At 32.7% G+C, this 25633-nt stretch overlaps 1 protein-coding gene across 1 annotated transcript in view; it reads right to left on the reverse strand.

Annotated features, from left to right (window-relative positions):
- Positions 1 to 626: 626 nt before the first annotated feature.
- LOC149793724 (hemicentin-1-like) overlaps positions 627 to 25633 on the reverse strand; it is a 204284-nt gene continuing 179277 nt past the window's right edge. The window contains exons 27-31 of the mRNA XM_089969043.1: positions 25243 to 25302; positions 23054 to 23113; positions 15905 to 15967; positions 14182 to 14250; positions 627 to 8262 (exon numbers count right to left, since the gene is read on the reverse strand). Of these exons, the coding sequence (XP_089825169.1) occupies positions 7917 to 8262; positions 14182 to 14250; positions 15905 to 15967; positions 23054 to 23113; positions 25243 to 25302 (598 nt within the window). The 3' untranslated portion in view covers positions 627 to 7916. The remainder of the gene's footprint in view (positions 8263 to 14181; positions 14251 to 15904; positions 15968 to 23053; positions 23114 to 25242; positions 25303 to 25633) is intronic.

Here is a 25633-nt window from a genome sequence, read left to right on the forward strand (position 1 = left end):
CTAAGTATTATTACTAAATATAAAGCACCCTGTTGAGCTCTTAAATAATCCAGTGATAATCCATTAAAATCTTTAATCCTTTCCAACTTGTTTTTGATCACATGGAGTATAGTCCATTGCCACAAACTTTAAACACTGAATACAAAATCAACCCTGCCAAAAGATCCTGCAAGTATTTTTAATTGTTCTATGAAGCTCGAGTTCTTTAGTCATCCAACCATAATCCACTAATGTGTTTAATCCGTTTTTAGTTACTACTGATAACACATGGTATGATCAGTGATTACCTTTAGGTTATGGTCTGTTGAATTAGCAATTAAAATGGTATGTATAAGCCAGTTCATAGTCATGGAAACAAGATGCAAAGAAAAGAAACATTTCTGTTCCAGAATTGTTTACATTATAATTTCAGGTATGTGGGAAATTTCAATGAAAGATGTAAAGGATGGGAGAAACCCCTTATCTCATGAGGAAATCTCTTCTAGCAGGAAGGTTCACATGTATGCATCTGGTGAAAACCTAATGTCAATATGACGTTCCATTTAAGAGTCACAGGAACATGGTCCTTCAAGACTAGCAGATCTTGTTATAATCCAGCTTAAAGGGCAAGAAAGAATACTCAACCATTTTGTTTCTTAAAGCTATTTTATTTTCATAACTAATGCTTGGTGAAAAGGCAAAGTTAATAAAAAGATCTATCATATTACTATTATAAATAAGAAAAACAAAATCAATCACAGGCATGAAGTCAGGAGATTAGAAATGGTCATTCATTTTCCTGGTAAATACTTTATTTTCATGACTAATGAATGGTATAAAGGAAAAAAGAATAGAAATATATATTATATAAATTTTTGCAAAAAATTACAGTCATGAAGTATAACTACGAAGTAAAGAGATCTGAGATGGTATATTAAAACATTTTAATTTTAACAGAAGAGCTTGAATTTTAATGAAACAGCAACATATATGAAACAATTTTTTATTTTAAAAACATTTTGCAGTGTAACTCAACAATACACAATATGCATTTCTGGTGTACTGCAGAAGAACTAAGAGTGCTCCATTTTTGTATTCAAAATAGAATATATCAATGACCAACAAATGCATGGCTAGCTAGTTCATGACTCATATTCAATGGTCAAATTTAAATTGGATGCATCTGTGTAGCATAAAATGTTGAAATCAATTAAAATACCAGAAAGAAAATTGAAAAATATTGTTAAAAAGGCATGTTAGGTATGTTATAAGTTTATTGAAGAGCTCTTGAGATCAGATTTGAGCTCAAATGACGGGGTTTTGATATGGTACAAATCATTTTATTCTCCTAAATGCATGTAATTCGATTAGCTGTGTTAATTTTTATTCAGGTGATGGAAGACTTGCTGAATTCTTCTTGTACAGACTTTAATGAACTGTCTATAAAAGCAACAATAGATTAAAACCAAATCCTAAAACCAACAAAACCCATGTATTCCACAGGTCTCTTTTCAGATCTCTATAAACAAATTACACTAAACCTGATTAAGGTTCTAGACATTAATATATCTAAGTCCAACTTAGCAAGTTCATAGAACAAAGCAAGAATGACTATTTCTGTATAATAGTAGTCATTTATATCATATTAACACATTAACCCCTAGCGATGACTTTATGGGGCAGGAAGTAGTAGCCTACTGCCGAGCTCTGTAGCGTCATGGTCATGCATGATACACTAAAGTGGGTGGTATTATAGAAAGGTAGACAGATGTAGCTCTACAATGATACCAAATAATCTGGAATATCTAGTTGCACTACAAAATACAGATAGAAAAACCTCATTTTTTGGACCCGACTTGTTTTACCCAATATTTGCCCGTGGTCAGAATCTGATTTTGTGTCTGGATTTTAGACTTTTTGGTCTCAGATCTAAGGCAAACCAGTATGAACTGCAAACAGACAGATGAGCCTTTGCAAAAAGTAGGATAAGATGGGCATTTGGAATAAAGAGTGGTCTCCATACAAAAATAATGGCTCTGTTTAGCAAAAAAATAATAAAAAGAAGTCCAACTTTTACCCTTCTGCTCATAGGCGAGTCAAATAGCCAACGAAAATTGATGTTTCTAACACCACTAGGCAGTATGTTATTGAAAGATGACCAGGGATTTGGTGTTTTCGAGTCTATTCAGAAATAGCATTCAAAATGTGTTTCCTACTCGAATTTTAGGAAAAAATGACAAAAAGCTCCAGGGGTTAATGTGTTAAGAAAGACTAATTTCACTTTAGTAGATCTCTGAAATGGACACTTATACAAAGAAATTATCTTCACTAGCCACGGTTCCGATATTTTAACCCTTTCTACACCTTGGCAGATTGAGCAGATATTTCTGTCCTTCGCGTCTGTGAATTTAATTGGATGCAGTGGCAAGCCACCACATTCAATCAAAATTAACTTGTTCAAATCTGAACACTGTTCCTACATGATCGAGAAAAGGGGAGTACACAACTTGAATGGACTCATAAATAAGCAATTTTCCTCTGCCAGCCCATGTTTGTACAAATAAGTTTCACTCAAATACACCTGTAATGGTTTCTCTCTGGTACTTGGTCAAACTTTCAATGTCAAACTTATAAAGTATCTTTTTGAAATCAATTGCCTACACAATGTTTGGCTGACGTACAATGGACCGCTTTTACATGCTATTGATTAGTTGGCATTAGATACTAAGGGAGGCAACTCATGAAATTCAACAGATGTCGCTAGAACAAAGCACTAAAATATCTGCTCAATCCACCAATGTGTAGATAGGGTTAACCTATCAGAACCATGGCTAGTGAAGATGACAAACAAATATGGACTAAATATAATACAGTGCAAATAGTATACATTTGCAACCATATAAAAATAAACAGTAAACCAAAATGTGTATTAATATTAGCACTATCAGCTATGATCAATACTTTAAATGGAAACAAAACCTTTCAAAAATAATAGCTAAATATCATGGGACAATGCACCCAAATTAACATCATGTATGTGAATTTGCTCCAATTGAGGTGCTTCTGTCAAATTCCAAAGGGACACTGAATGTGAATTGGATACATTACCATGAACTTTTATTGGCAAAAGTTATATTCATTTCAAATATAAACAAAAGATGAAAAAAGAGAATCTCTTATTTCTACTAAAAGACAGCAAAATAGTTATGAAAAAATAGAAGTAGGGACTGTTCTGTTCACAAAGACTTTATTACTCCATAAACTTGTTTAACGTTTCTGGCTGCTAGGGTCACCATATATATCTGCAAAAAGTCTGCTCCAACTGCAACCAACACAGATCCTGATCTACCACTGGCAAATGTGCCAGATGATCAGGGGTTATGCTTGTTGTACTGATTGTTCCTAATAAACTGGCTAATGTGCCAGAAGATCAGGGGTTATGCTTGTTGTACTGATTGTTCCTAACAAACTGGCTAATGTGCCAGAAGATCAGGGGTTATGCTTGTTGTACTGATTGTTCCTAATAAACTGGCTAATGTGCCAGAAGATCAGGGGTTATGCTTGTTGTACTGATTGTTCCTAATAAACTGGCTAATGTGCCAGAAGATCAGGGGTTATGCTTGTTGTACTGATTCTTCCTAATAAACTGGCTAATGTGCCAGAAGATCAGGGGTAATGCTTGTTGTACTGATTGTTCCTAATAAACTGGCAAATGTGCCAGAAGATCAGGGGTTATGCTTGTTGTACTGATTGTTCCTAATAAACTGGCTAATGTGCCAGAAGATCAGGGGTAATGCTTGTTGTACTGATTGTTCCTAATAAACTGGCTAATGTGCCAGAAGATCAGGGGTTATGCTTGTTGTACTGATTGTTCCTAATAAACTGGCTAATGTGCCACAAGATCAGGGGTTATGCTTGTTGTACTGATTGTTCCTAATAAACTGGCAAATGTGCCAGAAGATCAGGGGTTATGCTTGTTGTACTGATTGTTCCTAACAAACTGCATAGACTCAGGTCTGCCAGTACGTTATGCAGCTGCAGCAGATCTAGTATTATGCAGTCTGCAGTTGGACTTTTGACTTATAAGTGAGTATATACATTATAGCTTGGGATGAAGTCTTGATATTTCACACCTTGTTCTAGAAATTCATGGAAGATTCTTATTTTCTTTAATAAAAAGATATATGAATGTGCAGCCAAATTTCAAGAAATATAAAGATTTGATGGATACATTTGTCATCCAACAATTTACAGTTTTCCTGTTAGGTCTGTAAACAAAGACACAGTAGATTGGAGATTGCTCAACTGGCTGACAGTTGCCTAATAGCAAATAAAACTTAGAAGAATGCTTCTGTAGAAATTTCCTCCAATACATTGGTTTCATATGTTTTGAAAATAAATTTTCAGTTTTCTCTGATTTTTTTAATCTTTATCCAAATCCGACAACTTCTGTGTCAGGATACTTTTTGTCCATTTCTGTTTTCTGTTCATAAAGTTGTGTCAATGGTTTTTTTCTATTTTCAGTAATGATGGCTATATTTGAGGCAGAGGTTCATCAATTGTTGAAACAGCAAAGGACTTCAAGCTAGAGTACTTTCAGTCAAATTTGCTTTTACTAGTGTAGAAGCTATTCTAATGTTATAAATAGAAGTCATGTGATGGCAAATTGGAATCATGTGTATAAACATAAAATAAATGCATGCTAACTGTGAAACTTGCTGAAATTCCATTGAACCGCCTCTGTGACAAAATCATTTAAATTATGTCCTAGTTGGAGTAATGGTAGCCATATTTAATGGCAGATTGGCATTCTTTAAAAAAAAAAAAATTGAAAGGACCTTATTATCAAATTCAAGTTCAGAGGTAGCTACAGGTTTGGATATTTTTGTAACAATGGTTATATCTGAAAACAGATCAGCAAACTTTGTACCAGCTTAAAACGTGCATGAATGGATGCCTGCTGTCAAATTCGTTCAAATTCTGTTGAGCACATTTGAAGAAGTTGCTTCAAGACTTTCAGAGCTTTCGTAAAGGCAGCTAGATTGGATAGTGGATCAGCACCATCTAAACAGATCTGAAAACCTAAGATGCTTTCTGTCAAATATGGTCAGATTCTGATGAGTGGTTTTGAGGGTTTTTCCAAGAGCCTTTACTATTATTTCAGTAATGGTGGCCTTATTGAATGGTCAATTTTATTTTAGAATCAGGATCACAGATATACTGTGTTTGTTTAATATGCTGTGTATGGGACATCACATTTCAGAATTGTATTATTCATCTGTCTACTGTACAAATAATATTTCTACATTATAATACATTCATTATACTTTCATGATGACTGTCATGGTGGCCATATTGGACGTTGAAACAGCACAATCTTCGTTAAGGACCAATTAAACTTTGGGGTGATTGTTTGTGTAAAATTTCATGGCAATCGCTGGAGTAGTTCAGAAGGGGAAGTAATAATAAACTGGATTTAACAGACAGATGGAAATCAGATGACAGACAACAGACCATCTCACAATGTTTTCTGGTCAATAACCAGTAGAGCTGAACATTATATCATGTAATTTATCATTACCATCAAACATGCATGCAAACTCCACTGAATAAATCTGAAAACTAAATAAATGCCAGAAACTTTTTCATTCAAATACATGCAGTTTCCAAATTTACCAATAATTACAATGACAATCAACAGCAAAACAGTTTGCGATAAATGGCACATTTCAATGCGAACAATCATGAACAATCTTACCATGTAGGAAACCTAAACATTAACATTTCACTGCATATTACTGGATTTGCAAGGAGCAATATTAATAAATAGGAAGCTCATTTGCAGATTGAACATCAGCATAAAACGACAGGAATAATCTCAACAATACACTGAACACAATCGCAGACTGCTGAGACAAAATTCACACATACAGTACTTCAAAATTTAAATCTACTTAAGACAAAATTAAGAATGAGAAGACAAACTTTAGAACTGTACATCATAATTTTTATAATTGTAAGACAAACTTTAGAACTGTACATCATAATGTTTATAATTGTAAGACAAAATTTAGAACTGTAGCACAAAATTTAGAATGGTAAATAAAAAAAAAGAACTGAAAGATACAAACCAGAGTATGGTAATGATAAAGTAAGCAAACATTTAGTCATCTATTTATAAAAATTAAAGTTCAGCAATTTTTTTTTAAAAAGCAGCAAAAGACCCTATTTTGTCCAGCATGCCTTTAATTTAGCTGTGTACAAAAAGTTAACATTGAGGTTAATCTGTGTGTGGATGGAAATAGAAATCTGTGTGTGGATGGAAATAGAAATCTGTGCGTGAATAGAAATATAAATCTGTGTGAAAAGAAATATAAATCTGTGTGTAAAAGAAATATAAATATGTGTGTGAAAAGAAATATAAATATGTGTGTGAAAAGAAATATAAATATGTGTGCGGATGGAAATATAAATATTGTGGCACACTAAACCAAATTCAGAATTCAAGATTTTTGACAGCTGCCACGCTAGTCATAATATCTAAAATTGTAAAAATAGACACCAAAACTTATTAGGTTTACACATCATCCAAAATTAAATAAGCAGCGTTATAAAAATCATGATTTATAATTCTATCATAAAAAAACAAATTATAACTTACAACAAAATTGAACATAAACCATCTTTTACTAAGAGTATTTTAATTAAGTATACAGAGTGCTGATGAAAATACAATCTCAAAAACACAATATGTTTAAAATAATGGCATCTCTTAATAGCTACAAGCTATAAGCAATTTAAATGTGTGAAAATTCTCACAGCTTCAAAACTATATATCAATTTTTTTTATATTCCCTTAGCTATTATTCTTAGTAATTAAGCCTATTTCTGAAAATTATTCTAAAATTGTAAATATTTAAGAAATATTAGCATTTTTAGTGGTAAAAATAGTTAAGTCCTCATATAATTGATATTATTTGCCGAAGACAAATCTAAAATTTTAGGATCATGGAGACATCAGAATAACTAAAACTATTTTATTTCCTTGATTTCAATCAGGGAGACAAAAATAGTTTTGCATGTAGGCTTATATATATTAATTATATAATTTTATACAGCAGTACTTGCAAGAAAGCAAAGGTTTATTTATTGGTAATAATAATGAAAAAACTTTACTGACATGAGAATTCAATACAGAACATACATAACTCCCTTGCTATAAGGCCATTCATTATAACAGAGTTCCTGTTAAAAAATCCATCATTATAAAAGTTCCTGTTATAAAGCTATTCATTATCACACAGCTCCTGTTATAAGACCCTTCATTATATCACAGCTTCTATTATAAGGCCCTTCATTACAACAGTTCCTATAATAAGGACATTCGATATAGCACAGTTCCTATTATAAGGCCTTTCATTATACCACAGTTCCTGTTATAAGGTCATTCATTATAACATAATTTGTGTTGTATGGTGAATATAGTCATGGATCCCATTTAATTACATGGTTGTAAACTTACAAGTACTTTATCAAAAAGCAGTCTTACTATAAGACATGATACTGTAAGACTCAGTGTTATAATGATTGTTATTACCACAAAAATTGACATGGGTGGTGCATACACCTAATAGAACTACAGCATACACCCAATAGAACTGCAGCATACAAACCAAATGCATTGTCAAATATCTAGAGCATAAATGTCATAAAAAAATAGGGGAATACATCTAGCAAGTTTATACAGTAGCAGTATATTTTTTTGCATACTATTTTGTACAAATATATTTTCTCTTATAAATATTTTATGAATATATCAAACATGAACAAGAAAATCTCCTATATTTATGTAATATTCTTCTTCAAACATCACAGTTAAAAATAAAATACTATCTTGTCAATCATGAATAATAAATAAACATCTCAAAATAGAATGTTTAAGCATCGGAGTATCTACTGTATGGATCAGCTGATCGACCTGGAACAACTTTGATTTCACCGTAATCTTTTATTTCTAAATATGGGTTTGTCCCAGGTGGTCCCTCTGGATATGGTTCCTCATCACCAAACTGCTCAGCTTCTTGATGATTGTGTTGGTGGTGATGCCTCTTTTTCTTCTTTTTCCTCTTTTTCTTCTTTTTATCCTCATCCTCATACAGGTTAGCTGTGTCCCGAACAGATGGTAAGGAGTTTTGAGTTAGTGGCTCTTCGTAGTCATACATCGCAGTTGATCTCGATGATGGAATCTGGAAGGCCTGTGGAGTTTCACCATTTGGAAAGGATCTGCCAGAGAAGAGAATGATTCAATAGGTTCATGATATCACCCTTTAAGTAACAGCGTATGCAGGCCTAGGATCACTGACTGACATTTAATTCTAAGTCAAATGTCATGGCAGTTGGCCAAGAAATCTAGGTTAATAAAATAAAACATCTCGAGAGACCACCCATTCTGCCAATAAAGGCATTCTCTAAAGGTAGGTAGCATCTTAAAACATGTCTGTGCAGTAGGGACCAGTTTTTGAGGAAGAAACAGAACCAGGTTTAGGGGAGGAAACATATCCTTAATGACCATACATGTATTTTAAACTTACACAAGTTCTTGTTAAAGTTATACATGCATTTATCTCAAAATAATTTTACGAGGAATTAAAGATACTCATTTATCATAAATATAACCATTTATCTCAAAACAATTTTACAAGACAACAAAGAAACTCATGTATTACAAAGATACCCATTTGTCATAAAATACCCATCTGTCATAAGATAATTTTACAATTGTAACAAGGTAACAAAGATACCCATTTACCTCAATATAATTTTACAAGGCAACAAGATACCCATTTATTTCAAAATAATTTTACAAAGCAACAAAGATACCCATTCATCTTAAAATGATCTTACAAGGCAATAAAGATACCCATTTATCTCAAAATAATTTTACAAGGCAACAAAGATACCCAATTATCTCAATATAAATTTATAAGACAATAAAGATACCTATTTATCTCAAAATAATTTTACAAGGCAATAAAGATATCCATTTACCATATAGATACCCATTCATCATAAAACATTTTATATCTATATTTGTGGAGATGATATCCATACTAGCTGTAATCAAAACTGTAATTGTTCTGATTGGGCTTTGAGAAATATGGAATATATACGTACCTTTTACATGAAAAATAAGAAATTAAATTATTCAAAAATTGAACAAATTTAGTTACAAAACTTAAAACTTAATTAGCCCATGATACATGTGGATCATTTCCATAACAAGGTGTATCACAGACAAAGACACTCTTGGCTCAGTGTTTGAAGTTTTCATAATTGCAATAAAGCAAGAAAGCAACAACAAAAAAAACCCCAAAAATGAAAGGAAACCTTTACAATGATTATAGAATTAACTCATCTAGAAAACTCTAGTAACTTATTAATAGCCAAATACCATATTCATCCCAAGCATTACATACTCACTCCATAAAGGGGGCCCCGAGTGGCCGAGTGGTCTAAAGCGCTCTTCGTTACGGATCACTGCCATCTCACCTCTGTCTGCGGCGGTTCGAGTCTAAGATTCAGCCAATGTGGGCATGTGAGAAAGCCTGCCAGTAGCTTCTCGTGGGTCGGTGGTTCTTTCCGGGGTTTTCCGGGTTCTTCCTCCACCAATAATACTGGCCGCCATGTATAGCCTATCGTGCTGAAAAATGGCGTTAAACCCCACAACAGCAACAACAACAACAACTCACTCCATAAAAAAGTTATACACTTGATTTGCTGCATTGAAAGGCAGATGAGAAGCTCTGTTAGTTACAATACTGGTATTGGGCTGGATTTTCACAATAATCAAAGAGGCAATATGAATATCCAAACTCAGTACATGCATGACTGCTTCTTTCAAAGTAGGAATAGTTAATTGTAAGTAGGATTTCAATCTGACCTATGTACATCCATGACTGCTTCTTTCAAAGTAGGAATAGTTAATTGTAAGTAGGATTTCAATCTGACCTATGTACATCCATGACTGCTTCTTTCAAAGTAGGAATAGTTAATTGTAATTAGGATTTCAATCTGACCTATGTACATCCATGACTGCTTCTTTCAAAGTAGGAATAGTTAATTGTAATTAGGATTTCAATTTGACCTATGTACATCCATGACTGCTTCTTTCAAAGTAGGAATAGTTAATTGTAATTAGGATTTAAATCTAACCTATGTACATCCATGACTGCTTCTTTCAAAGTAGGAATAGTTAATTGTAATTAGGATTTCAATCTGACCTATGTACATCCATGACTGCTTCTTTCAAAGTAGGAATAGTTAATTGTAATTAGGATTTCAATCTGACCTGTGTACATCCATGACTGCTTCTTTCAAAGTAGGAATAGTTAACTGTAATTAGGATTTCAATCTGACCTATGTACATCCATGACTGCTTCTTTCAAAGTAGGAATAGTTAATTGTAAGTAGCATTTCAATCTGACCTATGTACATCCATGACTGCTTCTTTCAATGTAGGAATAGTTAATTGTAATTAGGATTTCAATCTGACCTATGTACATCCATGACTGCTTCTTTCAAAGTAGGAATAGTTAATTGTAATTAGGATTTCAATCTGACCTATGTACATCCATGACTGCTTCTTTCAAAGTAGTAATAGTTAATTGTAAGTAGCATTTCAATCTGACCTGTGTACATCCATGACTGCTTCTTTCAATGTAGGGATAGTTAATTGTAATTAGGATTTCAATCTGACCTATGTACATCCATGACTGCTTCTTTCAAAGTAGGAATAGTTAATTGTAATTAGGATTTCAATCTGACCTATGTACATCCATGACTGCTTCTTTCAAAGTAGGAATAGTTAATTGTAATTAGGATTTCAATCTGACCTATTTACATCCATGACTGCTTCTTCTAAAGAAAGAATGGTTAATTGCGATAGGGAGTTATATGTCAGGTAATACAATGGCAGTTAGTGATGTCTGGTTTACAAATGGTAGCATACAATTCTACCTGTAGGCATAGAAAACCTTTAGTGGCACTTAGTGCATTCTTTGTTTCTTTTAATACATTTTATTTGGATTTATAGCAATCTTCACTTTTCCTACAGACATTCATCAGCTATCATGATTACAAATGAATAGATAATTGTCAGTAGAGTTTATATGTGATTATGTGATATCATGTGCCCTACTTATTAATGTTCAAGCAAATATTCTGCCTAAAGATCATGGTTTCTTGTCATGTTCTGCAGATGGTCACTCATGACTGTACATTTATATAATTGACTTTAATACAATGTTTTTGGCTGTAAATGACAGCTGGTCTCTCACAACTGAGATTTTGCTAAATCAAGTTTTACTATACTGTATTTATTGTCTGATAAGCCCATTCATGATCATAGGCCCATTTTAAAAACATTTATCAAGTTTTGACAAAATATTTACTGAATACTGGTCCAGGTCTGATAATACACCCACACACCACTTTTTCCTTTTCATTATGGAAAGTTAATGCATTAGCTTTCTGATACTGATGCCATTTTTTTGCAATAGCTGCCATATTGGATGGCAAATTGTAATCAGATGTGTAAAGCATAGAGTCCTTTATGCCATGATACATTCTGTCAGATTCGGTCAACTCTTAAAATTTGTCTACTTTAGTAAAGGCAGTCTACTTTGGTTAGCATCATTGATACAAGTCTGAATGACTTCAGTGTGCTAATTCTATTCAGTGGTCATTGAGAAGCTGACAGTTTAACTATTTTAGTAAATTTGACATTATTTGATAGCCTAAAGCACTTGCATCATTTGAACAAACCTCAAATGGGTTCATGCTTGCATGCTTTTTATCTAACTTTGTCAACATCTGTTCCAGGGTTTATGAAAAGTCATTTAAAAGTGTTTTTTTCTATCTTTGGCAATGGTTGCCATATTTTATTGCAGATTGAGTAATTGTGAAAGTCAAAAGACTTTCATGCCATGACGCCTTCTGTTGAATTTGGACATATTTTAGCTATTTTTGAACGAAAGTTGTTTGAAGAATTTTCTAATTTTAGTTAAAGAGGCTTATTTGTACAAATCTGAAAGGCATCTATGGTATACGCTTTCTTTCAAGTTTAGTTAAACTGTGTTGATGGAGGTTTTAAAAGTTACGAATCATCTTTGTGCTTGTAGCAGCAAAGACCATGTTTGATTGCAAATAATCATCAACATACACACACATGGATATATATATATATATATATATATATATATATATATATATATATATATCTATATATATATATCTATTAGAAAGGCTTTCATGTATTTATATATGTAAAAGGCATTTAAAATAAAACAAAACGTAGAAATAATTTTAACATTCCTCATTTGAAAAAATTCAAATTTGATCAGATTCTGTTCAGCTGATTTTGATACGTTAGATAAATATTTTCAATTTTTAAATTATGATGGCTTCAGGATAAACACCATTAGTACAATTTGAAAGACCTTTATGCCAGGATTATCTCTTCCAAGTTTTGTTGAATCTGATTATGTTTTGTTTGAGAAAATGATGTCAAAAAGGAAATGCTGATGGTTGTACTATGGATGCAGGGCCATACCATAAGTTCACTGTACCTTATTGCTAGGTGAGGTAAAAACACCAAGTCTTATCTTTGTAAATTACAGCCACAATACTGTGATTTCAATATTATTCAAAAATATTCAATAGATTAATTTTTTTCTAAATTTGGATGATTGCTACAAATTTTAAATTTTAAAATCCAATTAACATAGATAGACCTATGGAACCAGTGTGATACTTGTCTCAACATCATGAATTTAAATACCAATAATAATTTTATTTTTGCAGCATATAAACAGATGAAAAACCCCTTGATCAATTAAAAGCAATTTGATTGAAGTATGCATGTATTAAAGCATTTTATTTAAAGTTGTTATTTTGGTCCTAAAAAACAGAACCGGAGTTATTTTGATAAATTTTATTTTCTTCTCCATAATGTATAATTGTGTGTATGTATGTCTTTCCAAGTGACTGCAAATTACTCTCAAGCAATAAAATATTTACAAGAAGATTATGTGAAGTCTTCAATAAAATTATAATGTAAACTTAATGTCTTTTTTAAATTTGGAGTGTCCTTGACATTTGATCTATACATCAGACTCATTAAAGAAAACTGCCCTTCCTTGTAGTGCTTAGTGCGGGGACCCTAATTAAGACTTATCACAAGGACCCCAAAATGACAATTTGACCTTCTGTGACTCTGACCTCTGGGGTCAAGAATCAATGGGTCATTGCCTCTGTCCAACTGTCAACTACCAATTAAGTTTGATGGAAACTGGATCCCAGAAATGTGGCTCAAACAGAAACCCAAAGAATTACAATGTTGGATCCAGTGACTTTAACCTTTTATATCAACCTCAGAATTAGTGTAGAGCTGCCCATGCCCACATGTAGTTCACCTGTGATGCTACATGAAAATTAGTTAGGCCAAGGAAAATTCTCATGCAAAATGGAACATCACATATTCAACTCAAGTGACTTGACCTTGCATCTAGCAAAGTCAAAATTGATAAACTTCTGTTCTTATTTATAAGTGAACCACACACATAGTCTGACAAAAATAAATGAAGCAAACTAAAGTTATGTTACAGAAACAACTTTGTCTATAGATGGATGGATAACAGATAGTGCTACTTCTGTATTCTCCTGCACCTTCAGTCATAGAGATAAAACATGTAATCAGATTATATGAACACAAAAGCCAAGTAACATTTTCTCATGACTCTGTGGATGAAAAGAAATATTTAAATGTGGACATTAAACAAAGAGTTTAAACCTGTTGCACATTTTGATACACATAAATTGGCTAGAAACAAAAACTGTAAATTTCTTGAAAATAAATATAACTTAAATAAACTTATATACATGAATGGGAAAGTCAATTTCTAGATTGATAAAACACTAAAGAATAAACAAGAATTAGTCATTTTAAATCAACTCCAATTATTTGCACAACTGGTAAAATAAGTTCATTAAAAATTCAGAAGAAATCTTGAATTTTAATGAATGAAAAATTCTTTACTGTTAATTTTGTATTTATTTTCAAAATGTAAAAATGAATCTGCATCATACTTATTGAGTCCAAATTAATTAGAGTTATTGGTATTTAATTAATTTCCTAGTTCTTACATGATAGGTCCTGGATAATCAATCATCTTCAGGTATGGTAGATCTGTGTATCTTGGCTCCTCTTCAAAGCTAAAAGTAAAAAATATACACATAAGAACAGACACATATTAACATCCAGACAGTCGCAATATTCTTTTCACCATACGACCTTCACAATTTGGAAGCTCTGTAAATATAATATTCAAATTGCAAACAGTTGTCTCAGCTTTATAATGCTGTTCATGGGAGGACTGTATACTGCAAGGGTGTCAAACAAGTGACCCATGGGCCGCATGTAGCCTGCCAAGCCATATCCTGTGGCCTGCAAAATGAGTGGCATCATAAGGTGTCATAAGAGTTGTAGGTGTTGTGTGGCCTCTGGGCCATAAAAAAATGCCCTCATGTGGCCCTCAGGGTGGTTTGAGTTTGAAATCCCTGGTATACTAAATAAATTATGTAAGGCCACCTTATATTAAAAAACAATATAGGTCAGTTTAGAAAACCTTTAATAATTGTATACCTCCCTTCCTCAGTAATTATTTTTATCCAAAACAGAAATACGCCTATATGCACTCTTAAGATGGATATCAAACAAATATTTATCTTTGAAACTAACAAAATAAGAATGAATGCACTGAATGTGTCAACATTAACCGAGTTTTACTTTTCCTTCTATGATACAGAAGAAAGTGTGATAGTTTATAGTGATGTCTAGCACTGGGGAATCATGTCACAGACATGTAGCATGATGTCCTACCCAGTCCCATTATCCTGACACCAGGCAGACCAGTCCTAACATTAACCTCTTCATGCTGAGCACCTAGCAATTAGTCAGCTGTTAGTACCATTTTTATAAGTCTTTGGCATGACTCAGCCAGGGTTCAAACCTGCAGCCTCCTGCATCCAAAGTGGATGCTCTAATCACTTTGGTCTTCTGAAACAAGAATGAATGCACTGAGTATGCACTTTATTTTTAAAATAATATTTTTAATGTAGCTTTAACAATTTTAGTCATATTGCTAAGATATCTGCAGTGTGGCAATTTATAGTGACATCTAGCACTGGGGCATCATGCTGCAGACATGTAGCATCATGTCCCACCCAGAAATATTATCCTAACTCCAGGCCAACTAATCCTAACACTAATCTCTTAATGCTGAGTGCTAAGCGAGGCAACTCTGAGTACCATATTTTATGTCTTTGGTACAGCTCTACCAGAGTTCGAACCCTCAACCTCCTGCATCCAAGGCAGATGCTTTAACCACTTAGGTCACTGGAAAGGTCCAGATACAGAATAAGAATGTGTGTGTGTGATTTGATTCTTTAACATAGCTTTAACAATTGTTCAGTTATATTGCTACAATGTCTGCAGTGTAGCAGTTTACTGTCATGTCTAGCACTGAGGCATCATGTTCCACCCTGTCACATTATCCTGACACCAGGCCAAACAGTCCCAACACTAACCTCTTAATGTTGAGTAACAAGCAAGGCAGCTGCTAGTACCATTTTTTATAAGTCTTTGGTATGACTTGGCCAGGGTTCAAACCTGCAACCTCCCACATTCAAGGTGGAAGCTCTAACCACTTAGGCCATATGTGTGGTTTACAGAAGAAGAAATGAACCAGTCAGAGATTTTAATGATAGTGGCATACTAATTTTTGTTGATATGACAAACATATTTCAGGATTTGATTGATACATGATTACTAGAGTTAGAAATGTGACTAAACGTTCTACTGATATACCCATAATTAGGTCCCTTTTCTTCTAAGTCAACATGCTTTCTTGAGACAGCTGATACAACAGACCTGGAAAAAAATGTATACAACCTATCAATTCTGAATTAAGGCTCTCGCTTTAGAACATAAAAGTAGGGGACATGAGTATAAAAGTAGGGGACATGAGTAACCTGTGATCCGAAGGCAAATACAAGGTATGATAAACTAGATATTTATGTAAATATAACATGATCTTTCCACAAAACAGGGTACTAATCAGCGTAACTAAGACATATGGTAGTTATAATCATAAATCACTCTGGTAATTTCAAGTTTCTACAGAGTGCAGATGCCATTTATAATGCAATGGCTTTGTTTTTGATAAAATGAATTGTCTCTTTATTATTTTTTTGTTATAAATTGCATCCACTGTTTCAAAATACATCAATTCACCCATGATATTAATCTGCATACTGTTAAACATTATTATTGCCAGACTGTGCTAAAGAAAGCAAGAGGACCAAGCAGACATTATACTGCTCACCTGTCTTACAATGACCATCATGTAGGTGGTGTGAATAACTGTAACAAGTTTTTCAAGATGGCTACCATGCCAGTCATACTGTATGTCAAATGAGCATCATTTTCATTTATCACCACCAATCATGATAAGAAGTCTTCTGGTGAAAACACCATTCAGCTATGGCTTAGGCCATTGAGAAGTAGCAATAAAAAGGTTTGGGAGGCATGTTGTGGGGGGGGGGAGGGATTTACAACCACCATTTTCATTTAGGACAAAATAGACATCATAAATCATCTTGTGAAAACCCCAAACTTCCATTCATTAACTTTAGGAGAAGATTTTCAAGATCTCCATGCCGTGACAGCCATACTGGATTTATGAGGGTCACAATTATCATTTAGAACAAAGTGAACATTATAAGAAGTCTTTTTTTATCAAAATGCTATGTCAAAGATACCATTTACTGACAGCTGGAGTAGTGATAACAAGATCGTATATGACCAAAAGACAAAGTTAGGAGGAATAGTAATGACAAGATTTTCAAGAAGTCAGATTTTCATGTTGGACCAACACTGTATAAAGTCATTTATTCAGGCCACATGTTGATATGACCATCTGTTCTAGATGATATTAGTAATAAGATTTTCAAGATGGCTACTGTAACAGCCATATTTCATGTCTAAGGTCATGTCTGCTGGACATGTTTTCATCTAGGACCAGTTAGATACCATAGCAAATTCAAGAATAGTGATAAGATTTTCAAAATAGATGTCATTATTGTCATATTGTATGTCAGATTGGCACCTTTTAATTAGGACCAAGCAGACATCATGAGAGAACCTTTACTGAAGATATGGTTCTCCATTCAGAAGTAGTAAGGTGGCCATACATGCACCATTTTCATTTTGAAGTAACTGGACACCACAAGTATTTAAGTGAAGACCCAATATCAATAGGAAAATCCATTCAGGTGAGGTAGCATAAACAAAATTTCCATGATGGCATCCATGGTGGCCATACTGGATGTCAGATTGGCACCATTTTCATTTATGACAAACTTGACATCATAATAAGTCTCTAAGTGAAAACTATTTTGACATTAATAACAAGATTTTCAAGATGGCAACCATGACAGCCATATTGAATGTCTGAGTGGAACCATCATCATTCAGTACTAACTAGAGATCATTATAGTCTTTTAGTGAAATTCCCATGTCAATATAACCATTCAGGAGTAGAAATAATAAAAAAAAATTCAAGATGGACACCATGACAGTAATAATTGATGTCTGATTGGTACCATTTACATGGAAGACCAACCAGATCTTGGAATGAATTTGTTTCTAAAGTTTAATGAAAGTATTCACAATAACAAACTTGTCACTTGAAAATACCTTCAGGCCATCAAATGTGAAAACAAATATACATATATTTGATATGTTCTAACCCAAAGTGATTTTCCCTTTGTGCTATTAAGTTTTTGTCAAAAGTTTTAAAATAAAATTGCTGTAATGGCCAGGAAAACTAATCAGGTCATCTCGTCATGACCATAATAATGTGACCTGTGCAAAATATCAGGGCTCTGAGTCCAATAGTTTAGTGCAAATGCACTAAAGGTAGTTTTGGAACTTCAGCACATATGGGCAGACATCAGCAAAACATTATATGAAAAGATATATATATATATATATATATATATATATATATATATATATATATATATATATATATATATATATATATATATATATATGATAAAATTCACCATAAACATACAATTACTCCATTAACAGCTTTTAAAATGTTCAAGGTACTAATTTAAGAAAATTTTGTGGTGGGTGCAATAAGATGGTGTGCCAATTAGAAATCTCACTCAAAAATGTCTATATTTCACCTAGAAAGCAAAACCAATATTTAGAAATCTCACTCAAAAATGTCTGTATTTCAACTAGAAAGCAAAACCAATATTTAGAAATCTCACTCAAAAATGTCTATATTTCACCTAGAAAGCAAAGCCAATATTTAGAAATGTCACTCAAAAATGTCTGTATTCCACCTAGAAAACAAAACCAATGTTTCAAAATCTCACTCAGAAATGTTTATACATGTATTTCACTTAAAAAACAAAACCAATGTTTAGAAATATCACTCAAAAATGTTTATAATTCACTTAGAAAACAAAACCAATGTTTAGAAATCTCACTCAAAAATGTTTATAATTCACTTAGAAAGCAAAACCAATGTTAGTTTTATAAAGAAAATTCATCATGCAAGTGAATATCTAAGATTCTACCAGACTGCAAAAAGTTATACGTTTAAAACTCTCATGCAAAGAAGTGAATCTATGTTCAATTTTAAGAAAAATTTAGAAGAGTGATAGCTTGGGTAAAATGAACCACAGAAAACTTAAAAAACAGCTGAAAAAGTTAAATGTTCCTATATTAATTTTACCCAAGTAATCAAATCTCCCCTTTTTCCATTGTTTTTTAATCTTTATCCCATGAATCAATAATAGTGTTTTATTACAAACTGAACTACAATGTTTCTGCATATTTTTGCATTGTGGATCAGTGATGAATGCCTTACATATACAATTCTAATACAAATCAAGTATTATTTCAGTACAAAGTATGTATTATTCCTGCATAACTATTCCAGTACAAAGTATATATTATTCCTGCATAACTATTCCAGTGTAAAAAATGTATTATTCCAGCAAAACTATTCCAGTATAAAACATGTATTATTCCTGCATAACTATTCCATTATAAAACATGTATTGTTCCTGCATAAAATATGTACTATTCCAGTATTTATTATTCCAGCATAACTATTCCATTATAAAACATGTATTATTTCTGCATAACTATTCCAGTATAAAACACATATTATTCCTGCATAAAATATGTACTATTCCAGTGTTTATTATTCCAGCATAACTATTCCAGTATAAAACATGTAGTATTCCTGCATAACTATTCCAGTATAAAACACATATTATTCCAGCATAACTATTCCAGTATAAAACATGTATTGTTCCTGCATAAAATATGTACTATTCCAGTATTTATTATTCCAGCATAAAACATGTATTATTCCTGCATAACTATTCCAGCATAAAATATGTATTACTCCATATAAAACATGTATTATTCCTGCATAACTATTCCAGTATAAAACACATATTATTCCTGCATAAAATATGTACTATTCCAGTGTTTATTATTCCAGCATAACTATTCCAGTATAAAACATGTAGTATTCCTGCATAACTATTCCAGTATAAAACACATATTATTCCAGCATAACTATTCCAGTATAAAACATGTATTGTTCCTGCATAAAATATGTACTATTCCAGTATTTATTATTCCAGCATAAAACATGTATTATTCCTGCATAACTATTCCAGCATAAAATATGTATTACTCCATATAAAACATGTTTTATTCCTGCATAACTATTCAAGTAGAAAACATGTATTAATTCTGAATAAAAGGTATACTTTTCCAGTATTAAAACATGTATTAATTCCAGTAAAGCATGAATTATTCTAGTAGAAAACTTCCACTAACAAATAGTCTTCCCTGATAAAACTTCTTTCAGTATAAAACATGTACAATACTAAGAACTAGATAACACTAGATACATTACAGCTGAACCAGTCTTAAGAATCCATCATGTCACATCAGAAGGCAGGTGATCATGTGATTGTTCTATGGTGCTAATAAATGGATATGATCCAAATGTTTTGAAAGATTGACCTATAGGAAACAAAATACCATATGATCTGATGTACAGTATATTACTAAATTTGGAAGTCCTTCACAATTTTCATTGAAAAGGTATTATTGGTTCAGAAAGTGACTAATTACCAATTAAATCTCCAATGAAAACTATACATGTGCAATTTAGATCCACTCTCATTTACTCACTACACTGAATTCACAAACCATACACTGTATAATGACCTGAAGTGTTGTTCATAATTCATTTCAAATTCCTATCATGAGAAGTAAAACAATTACACCATGCCACCACAGTACTGACAGATTCATTTTTTAAATGTTCATAGGTTGTACATTTTTGCTAAGTTGTATGTTTGTCTTAAGGAACAATTAAGATTTCCACAAAAGCAGAACTATACAAGCACTGTAACATTCTCTATTAAGTAGTTACACTGGTAAAAATGAGTAAAATGTTGGCATTCCTCAGACACAAAAATTACATTTCCATCAGTTGGCAATGTGTACAATTATTAAAGAAAGAATCACATTTTTGTTTGCACCTTCTACAAGAGAATGGTTTGTTTTTAAAGGTTAAGCAATGTATTTTCTTAGGAATGTTATTCAAAGGAAAAATAACAAAGGATCTTGTGTACAATATGAACCATGAATTGCGAAAGTATATCAGTATTTCAAAGATACCAGTAATTCAAAGGCATACCAGTAATTCAAAGATACTAGTAACTCAAAGGCATACCAGTAATTCAAAGGCATACCAGTAATTCAAAGGCATACCAGTAACTAAAAGGCATACCAGTAATTCAAAGGCATAACAGTAATTCAAAGATACCAGTAATTTAAATGCATACCAGTAATTCAAAGATACCAGTAATTTAAATGCATACCAGTAATTCAAAGATACCAGTTCAAAGACATACCAGTAATTCAAAGACATGCCAGTAATTCAAAGACATACCAGTAATTCAAAGATACCAGTAATTAAAAGGCATACCAGTAATTCAAAGGCATACCAGTAATTCAAAGATACCAGTAATTAAAAGACATACCAGTAATTCAAATATACCAGTAATTCAAAGGCATACCAGTAATTCAAAGATACCAGTAATTCAAAGACATACCAGTAATTCAAAGATACTAGTAATTCAAAGGCATACATGTAATTCAAAGATACCAGTAATTCAAATATACCAGTAATTCAAAGATACCAGTAATTCAAATATACCAGTAATTCAAAGATACCAGTAATTCATATATACCAGCAATTCAAAGGCATACCAGTAATTCAAAGGCATACCAGTAATTCAAAGATACCAGTAATTCAAAGTAGTGTTGTTCCAATTATCGATTATAATCGATCATCAGTTGGTTGAGCGAACCAATAAGATAATTGATTGTGAAACTCCATAATCGATTATGTGTAAAGGGAGACTACTTTTTAGTTGTATGCAAAGCACAAAGGTTAGTAAAATTCCCAGTGACTAAAGTTGACCTGAAATTAATTAATTTATTAATTCCCTTCACAACTACAAATATAAAACCATATGATATTTCACAGGTGCAAAATTTCATAATTAGGAACATACAGCCATTATTACATGATCAAGTTGTTAAATAGTTGAGTTAATAAATTTAAACACATTTTGATGATTTGTTTCAGTTTTAAATGCAACATTATTTTTTTGTAGTATTTGTAAACAATGACAAATAAGAAAAACATGTTCTTCTACGCTTAAAATTATAGACACATCACCTATGAATGAAAGGATTTTGGGGGATTGTAGCAGTATTTCAGTTGCACATGACTTATCAGCCACAAAAAGTTGCATTCATTTAACAAAGATGTAGAACAAAAATAACACACAACACAATAGACAAAAATGTAATATTATTATCAGGTTTAAGTATACATGTCATTAAAAGAGATTACTTCCTGTACATTTACTAACATCTTGAACTATTGATCAAAGATATAACTGAATAACAAACAAAAATTAAAATTTGCTCTAAGTAACCGATTATAATCGATTATCAGTTGGTTAAATGGAACCGATTATCGATTATGAATTTCTGACCGATTTCCATCACTAATTCAAAGGCATACCAGTAATTCAAATATACCAGCAATTCAAAGGCATACCAGTAATTCAAAGGCATACCAGTAATTCAAAGGAATACCAGTAATTCAAAGGCATACAAGTAATTCAAAGGCATAACAGTAATTCAAAGGCATACAAGTAATTCAAAGGCATGCCAATAATTCAAATATACCAGTAATTCAAAGGCATACCAGTAATTCAAATATAGCAATAATTCAAAGGTATGCTAGTAATTAAAACACATCCCAGTAATTCAAAGGCATACTGATAACTCAAAGGCATACCACTAATTCAAATATACCAGTAATTCAAAAGTGTGCTAGTAATTCAGAGGCATGCTAATAATTCAAAGGCATATCAGTATTCAAAGATACACCAGTAATTCAAAGGCATACCAGGGTCTATGCTATTTGCAGGAAATAATACACAGAAATAACAGACTGGACCCTAATTTTTCTTCTACATTATGAGATGGGAAGTCAGTGTACACTGTATAACAAATAGTACATGTTGAGTCCCAATGCTTATTTTTACACTACTTTTGACAAAATGGCGAGTTGCAACCTGATTTTCACTCATTTTAGAAGGTCAAGTACACTCCTTATGCAGGCGAGAGAATCCTGATTTTGGAAATAAGAATACACTTGGGAGGGCTAAAACTAAGCAATAGAATTATAATTCTGATCCAGACTGAGAATACCCATGATCATCCTGGCTAGTAAGAGGCATTGTACAGAGTAATCCAGGTCACTGCAAATTAAACTACACAAATCAACAGCATGCAAAGAGCAAACTGGTCACACTGACATACCTGTAAGTCCGATCCTCAACACTGGATTTCTCCATAGACATTGGAATGTCCTGTCTTGGTCTATGCATTTAAAATATGGCTCAATTTCATATAGCTTCCATATGGAGAGATTTTGTTATGAAATGTAGTTGAGGTACAAAGGAAAGAAAATATATGCAGAATAATGTTATGAAATATGGACAATTTTCATTTGACATAATCAACGAGATTCCACAGAGCATGATATTATAAATGCAAGGTCACAAGACATGAAACTTCCAGATAATTTTTTTTTCCCATTTCCTCAAACCAAATGTTAAAACAATGCAAGATGCAGTACTTTGGGTAAATTTGCAACATCTATTATCTCTCTCTGCAATCAATCAATATTAGTCATCAGTTCTACATAAAAGTTTGATAAAAGCGGATATTTAACTTCCTATTTTAAAACAAATGCATTTATTTTTACAAATCTGATATGACATTTTTTGAATGTCTATGTAACACTAACTTTCAATTCTAGACTAAAAATTATTATTTATGCCTTTTGGAGTTCATAAAATGTTTAAGTTAATAATGCTAATTCTTTGTGCATAGAATATTATATGACTACTTTTGCAAATGATCTCTCATTTATCAAGCATGATCTTTTCAAACATGTACACGCCATCTAAAATATGACCTAACTTCATAATTTACATTAATCCTATGTAACATCATGATATATACATAGACTGTGACCTGATATCATAATTCATATTTATCCAGTGTGCCATAATTAAATATATATAGACAGTGACCTGATTTCATAATGTACATTTATACATTTTCCAATGTGCCTTCATTATATATATATATATATATATATATACTGTGTTTAAACTTGAGCAATAATTGCTACAACTCTTTGGTCTCGATGCTTAGAATTATATTATTTTTCATAATCTGTACATTATTTGTTTGCATAAAATATGCAAACATGCTGCTTGTCTCAAGATCTGAGTGCTCTCTTCTCTGTCTTGTTTTATTACATGCTTTCAGAATCTAATGCTGATATGGGTTCAATGAATGTCCTTTTTTCTTCAAATAGTCTTCTCACATTAGGATTATCCGATGCTAATTGTTCATAATTCTGTGTGGGATATTCCATTTTATCAAAGGCCACAAAAAATAAAAACAGCAATATTTTTATACAATGTTATACAATGATGATTTATACTATGTGTGGATCCTGTTAACCATCCCTACTTGCTTCAGATGAAGCTGTGGCAGAGATGAGTACATTACACACAAGACCATTTTGCACTTGGAACATTTTACATACAAGACCATTTTGCACTTGGAACATTACACACAAGACCATTTTGCACTTGGAACATTACTCACAAGACCATTTTGCACTTGGAACATTACATGCAAGACCATTTTGCACTTGGAACATTACATGCAAGACCATCTCACACTTGGTGTATAACATTGCAAGACTATCTTGTACTTGGTACATTACATCTAAGACTACCTTGTACTTGGTACATTACATCTAAGACTATCTTGTACTTGGTACATTACATGTAAGACCATCTTGCACTTGGTACATCTTACATGCAGGACCATCTTGCACTCCATAAAGTACTTGCAAGACCATCTCACACTTGGTACATAGCAGACATCTCTGACAGAAAAATAACAAGAAATATTTAGAAATGAAGATGATACTTCCATTAAGTGAGAAACTCACTAAATAGTGTGGGTAATACCACTAAATGATACTGGATATTTTTAAGTCTCACAAACAGCATGCTTCCCCATATCCAAAGGGAGATCACTCTTGTCTTATTCCAACCTAAGTGAGTATGCAGGCAATTAGCATGAGAGAGAATAGTAAAATCTGTTGTTGTTGTTGTTGCTGTTGTAGGGATTAATGCCATTTTTCAGCACACAATAGGCTATACATGGCGGCCAGTATTAATGGTGGAGGAAGAACCCGAGAATACCCCGGAAAGAACCACCGACCCTCGAGAAGCTACTGGCAAGCTTTTTCACATACCCACATTGGCCAAATCCAAGACTTGAACCTACGCAGACAGAGGTGAGATGGCAGTGATCTGTAACGGAGAGCACTTTAGACCACTTGGCCACTCGGGGCCCCCAGTAAAATCTGTAACCATCACCAATTGGCTACATGATGAATAACAGTGGTCTTAACCTACCCTGGTGTCTTGTTTTGTGGTCTTTGTCTATCATCCCTGTGTCTTGATATGGGCTCCAAACTAAAAGAAAAATTTACAAAAGAGATTACACAAATACTTCTGACAACAGCAACACAGTATGTAGAATTCTGAATGATATACTGTTGGACCTCTTTTCTGTGTAAGAATATGGTATTTTTGACTGCCAAACTAGTATGTAATTATTCTCATTTTAGATAAAGATCTGATAATTTTCTTCTATGAAAGGAATCTATTTACAGGAGTTCTTTAGAGTAGATGAAAGGCACCAACTATCAATACATCATTTTAATTTCAAAGAAAACATCTTTGAAAAAGGGTCACCTTGCAAGATTTTCTGATCAGGGAGTTGCTTATGCTCCCATCAACATGA

This window comes from Sinohyriopsis cumingii, chromosome 8 (genome assembly GCF_028554795.1).
Source record: "Sinohyriopsis cumingii isolate HCF-2022 chromosome 8, ASM2855479v2, whole genome shotgun sequence".
In the NCBI taxonomy this organism is placed as follows: Eukaryota; Metazoa; Mollusca; class Bivalvia; order Unionida; family Unionidae; genus Sinohyriopsis; species Sinohyriopsis cumingii.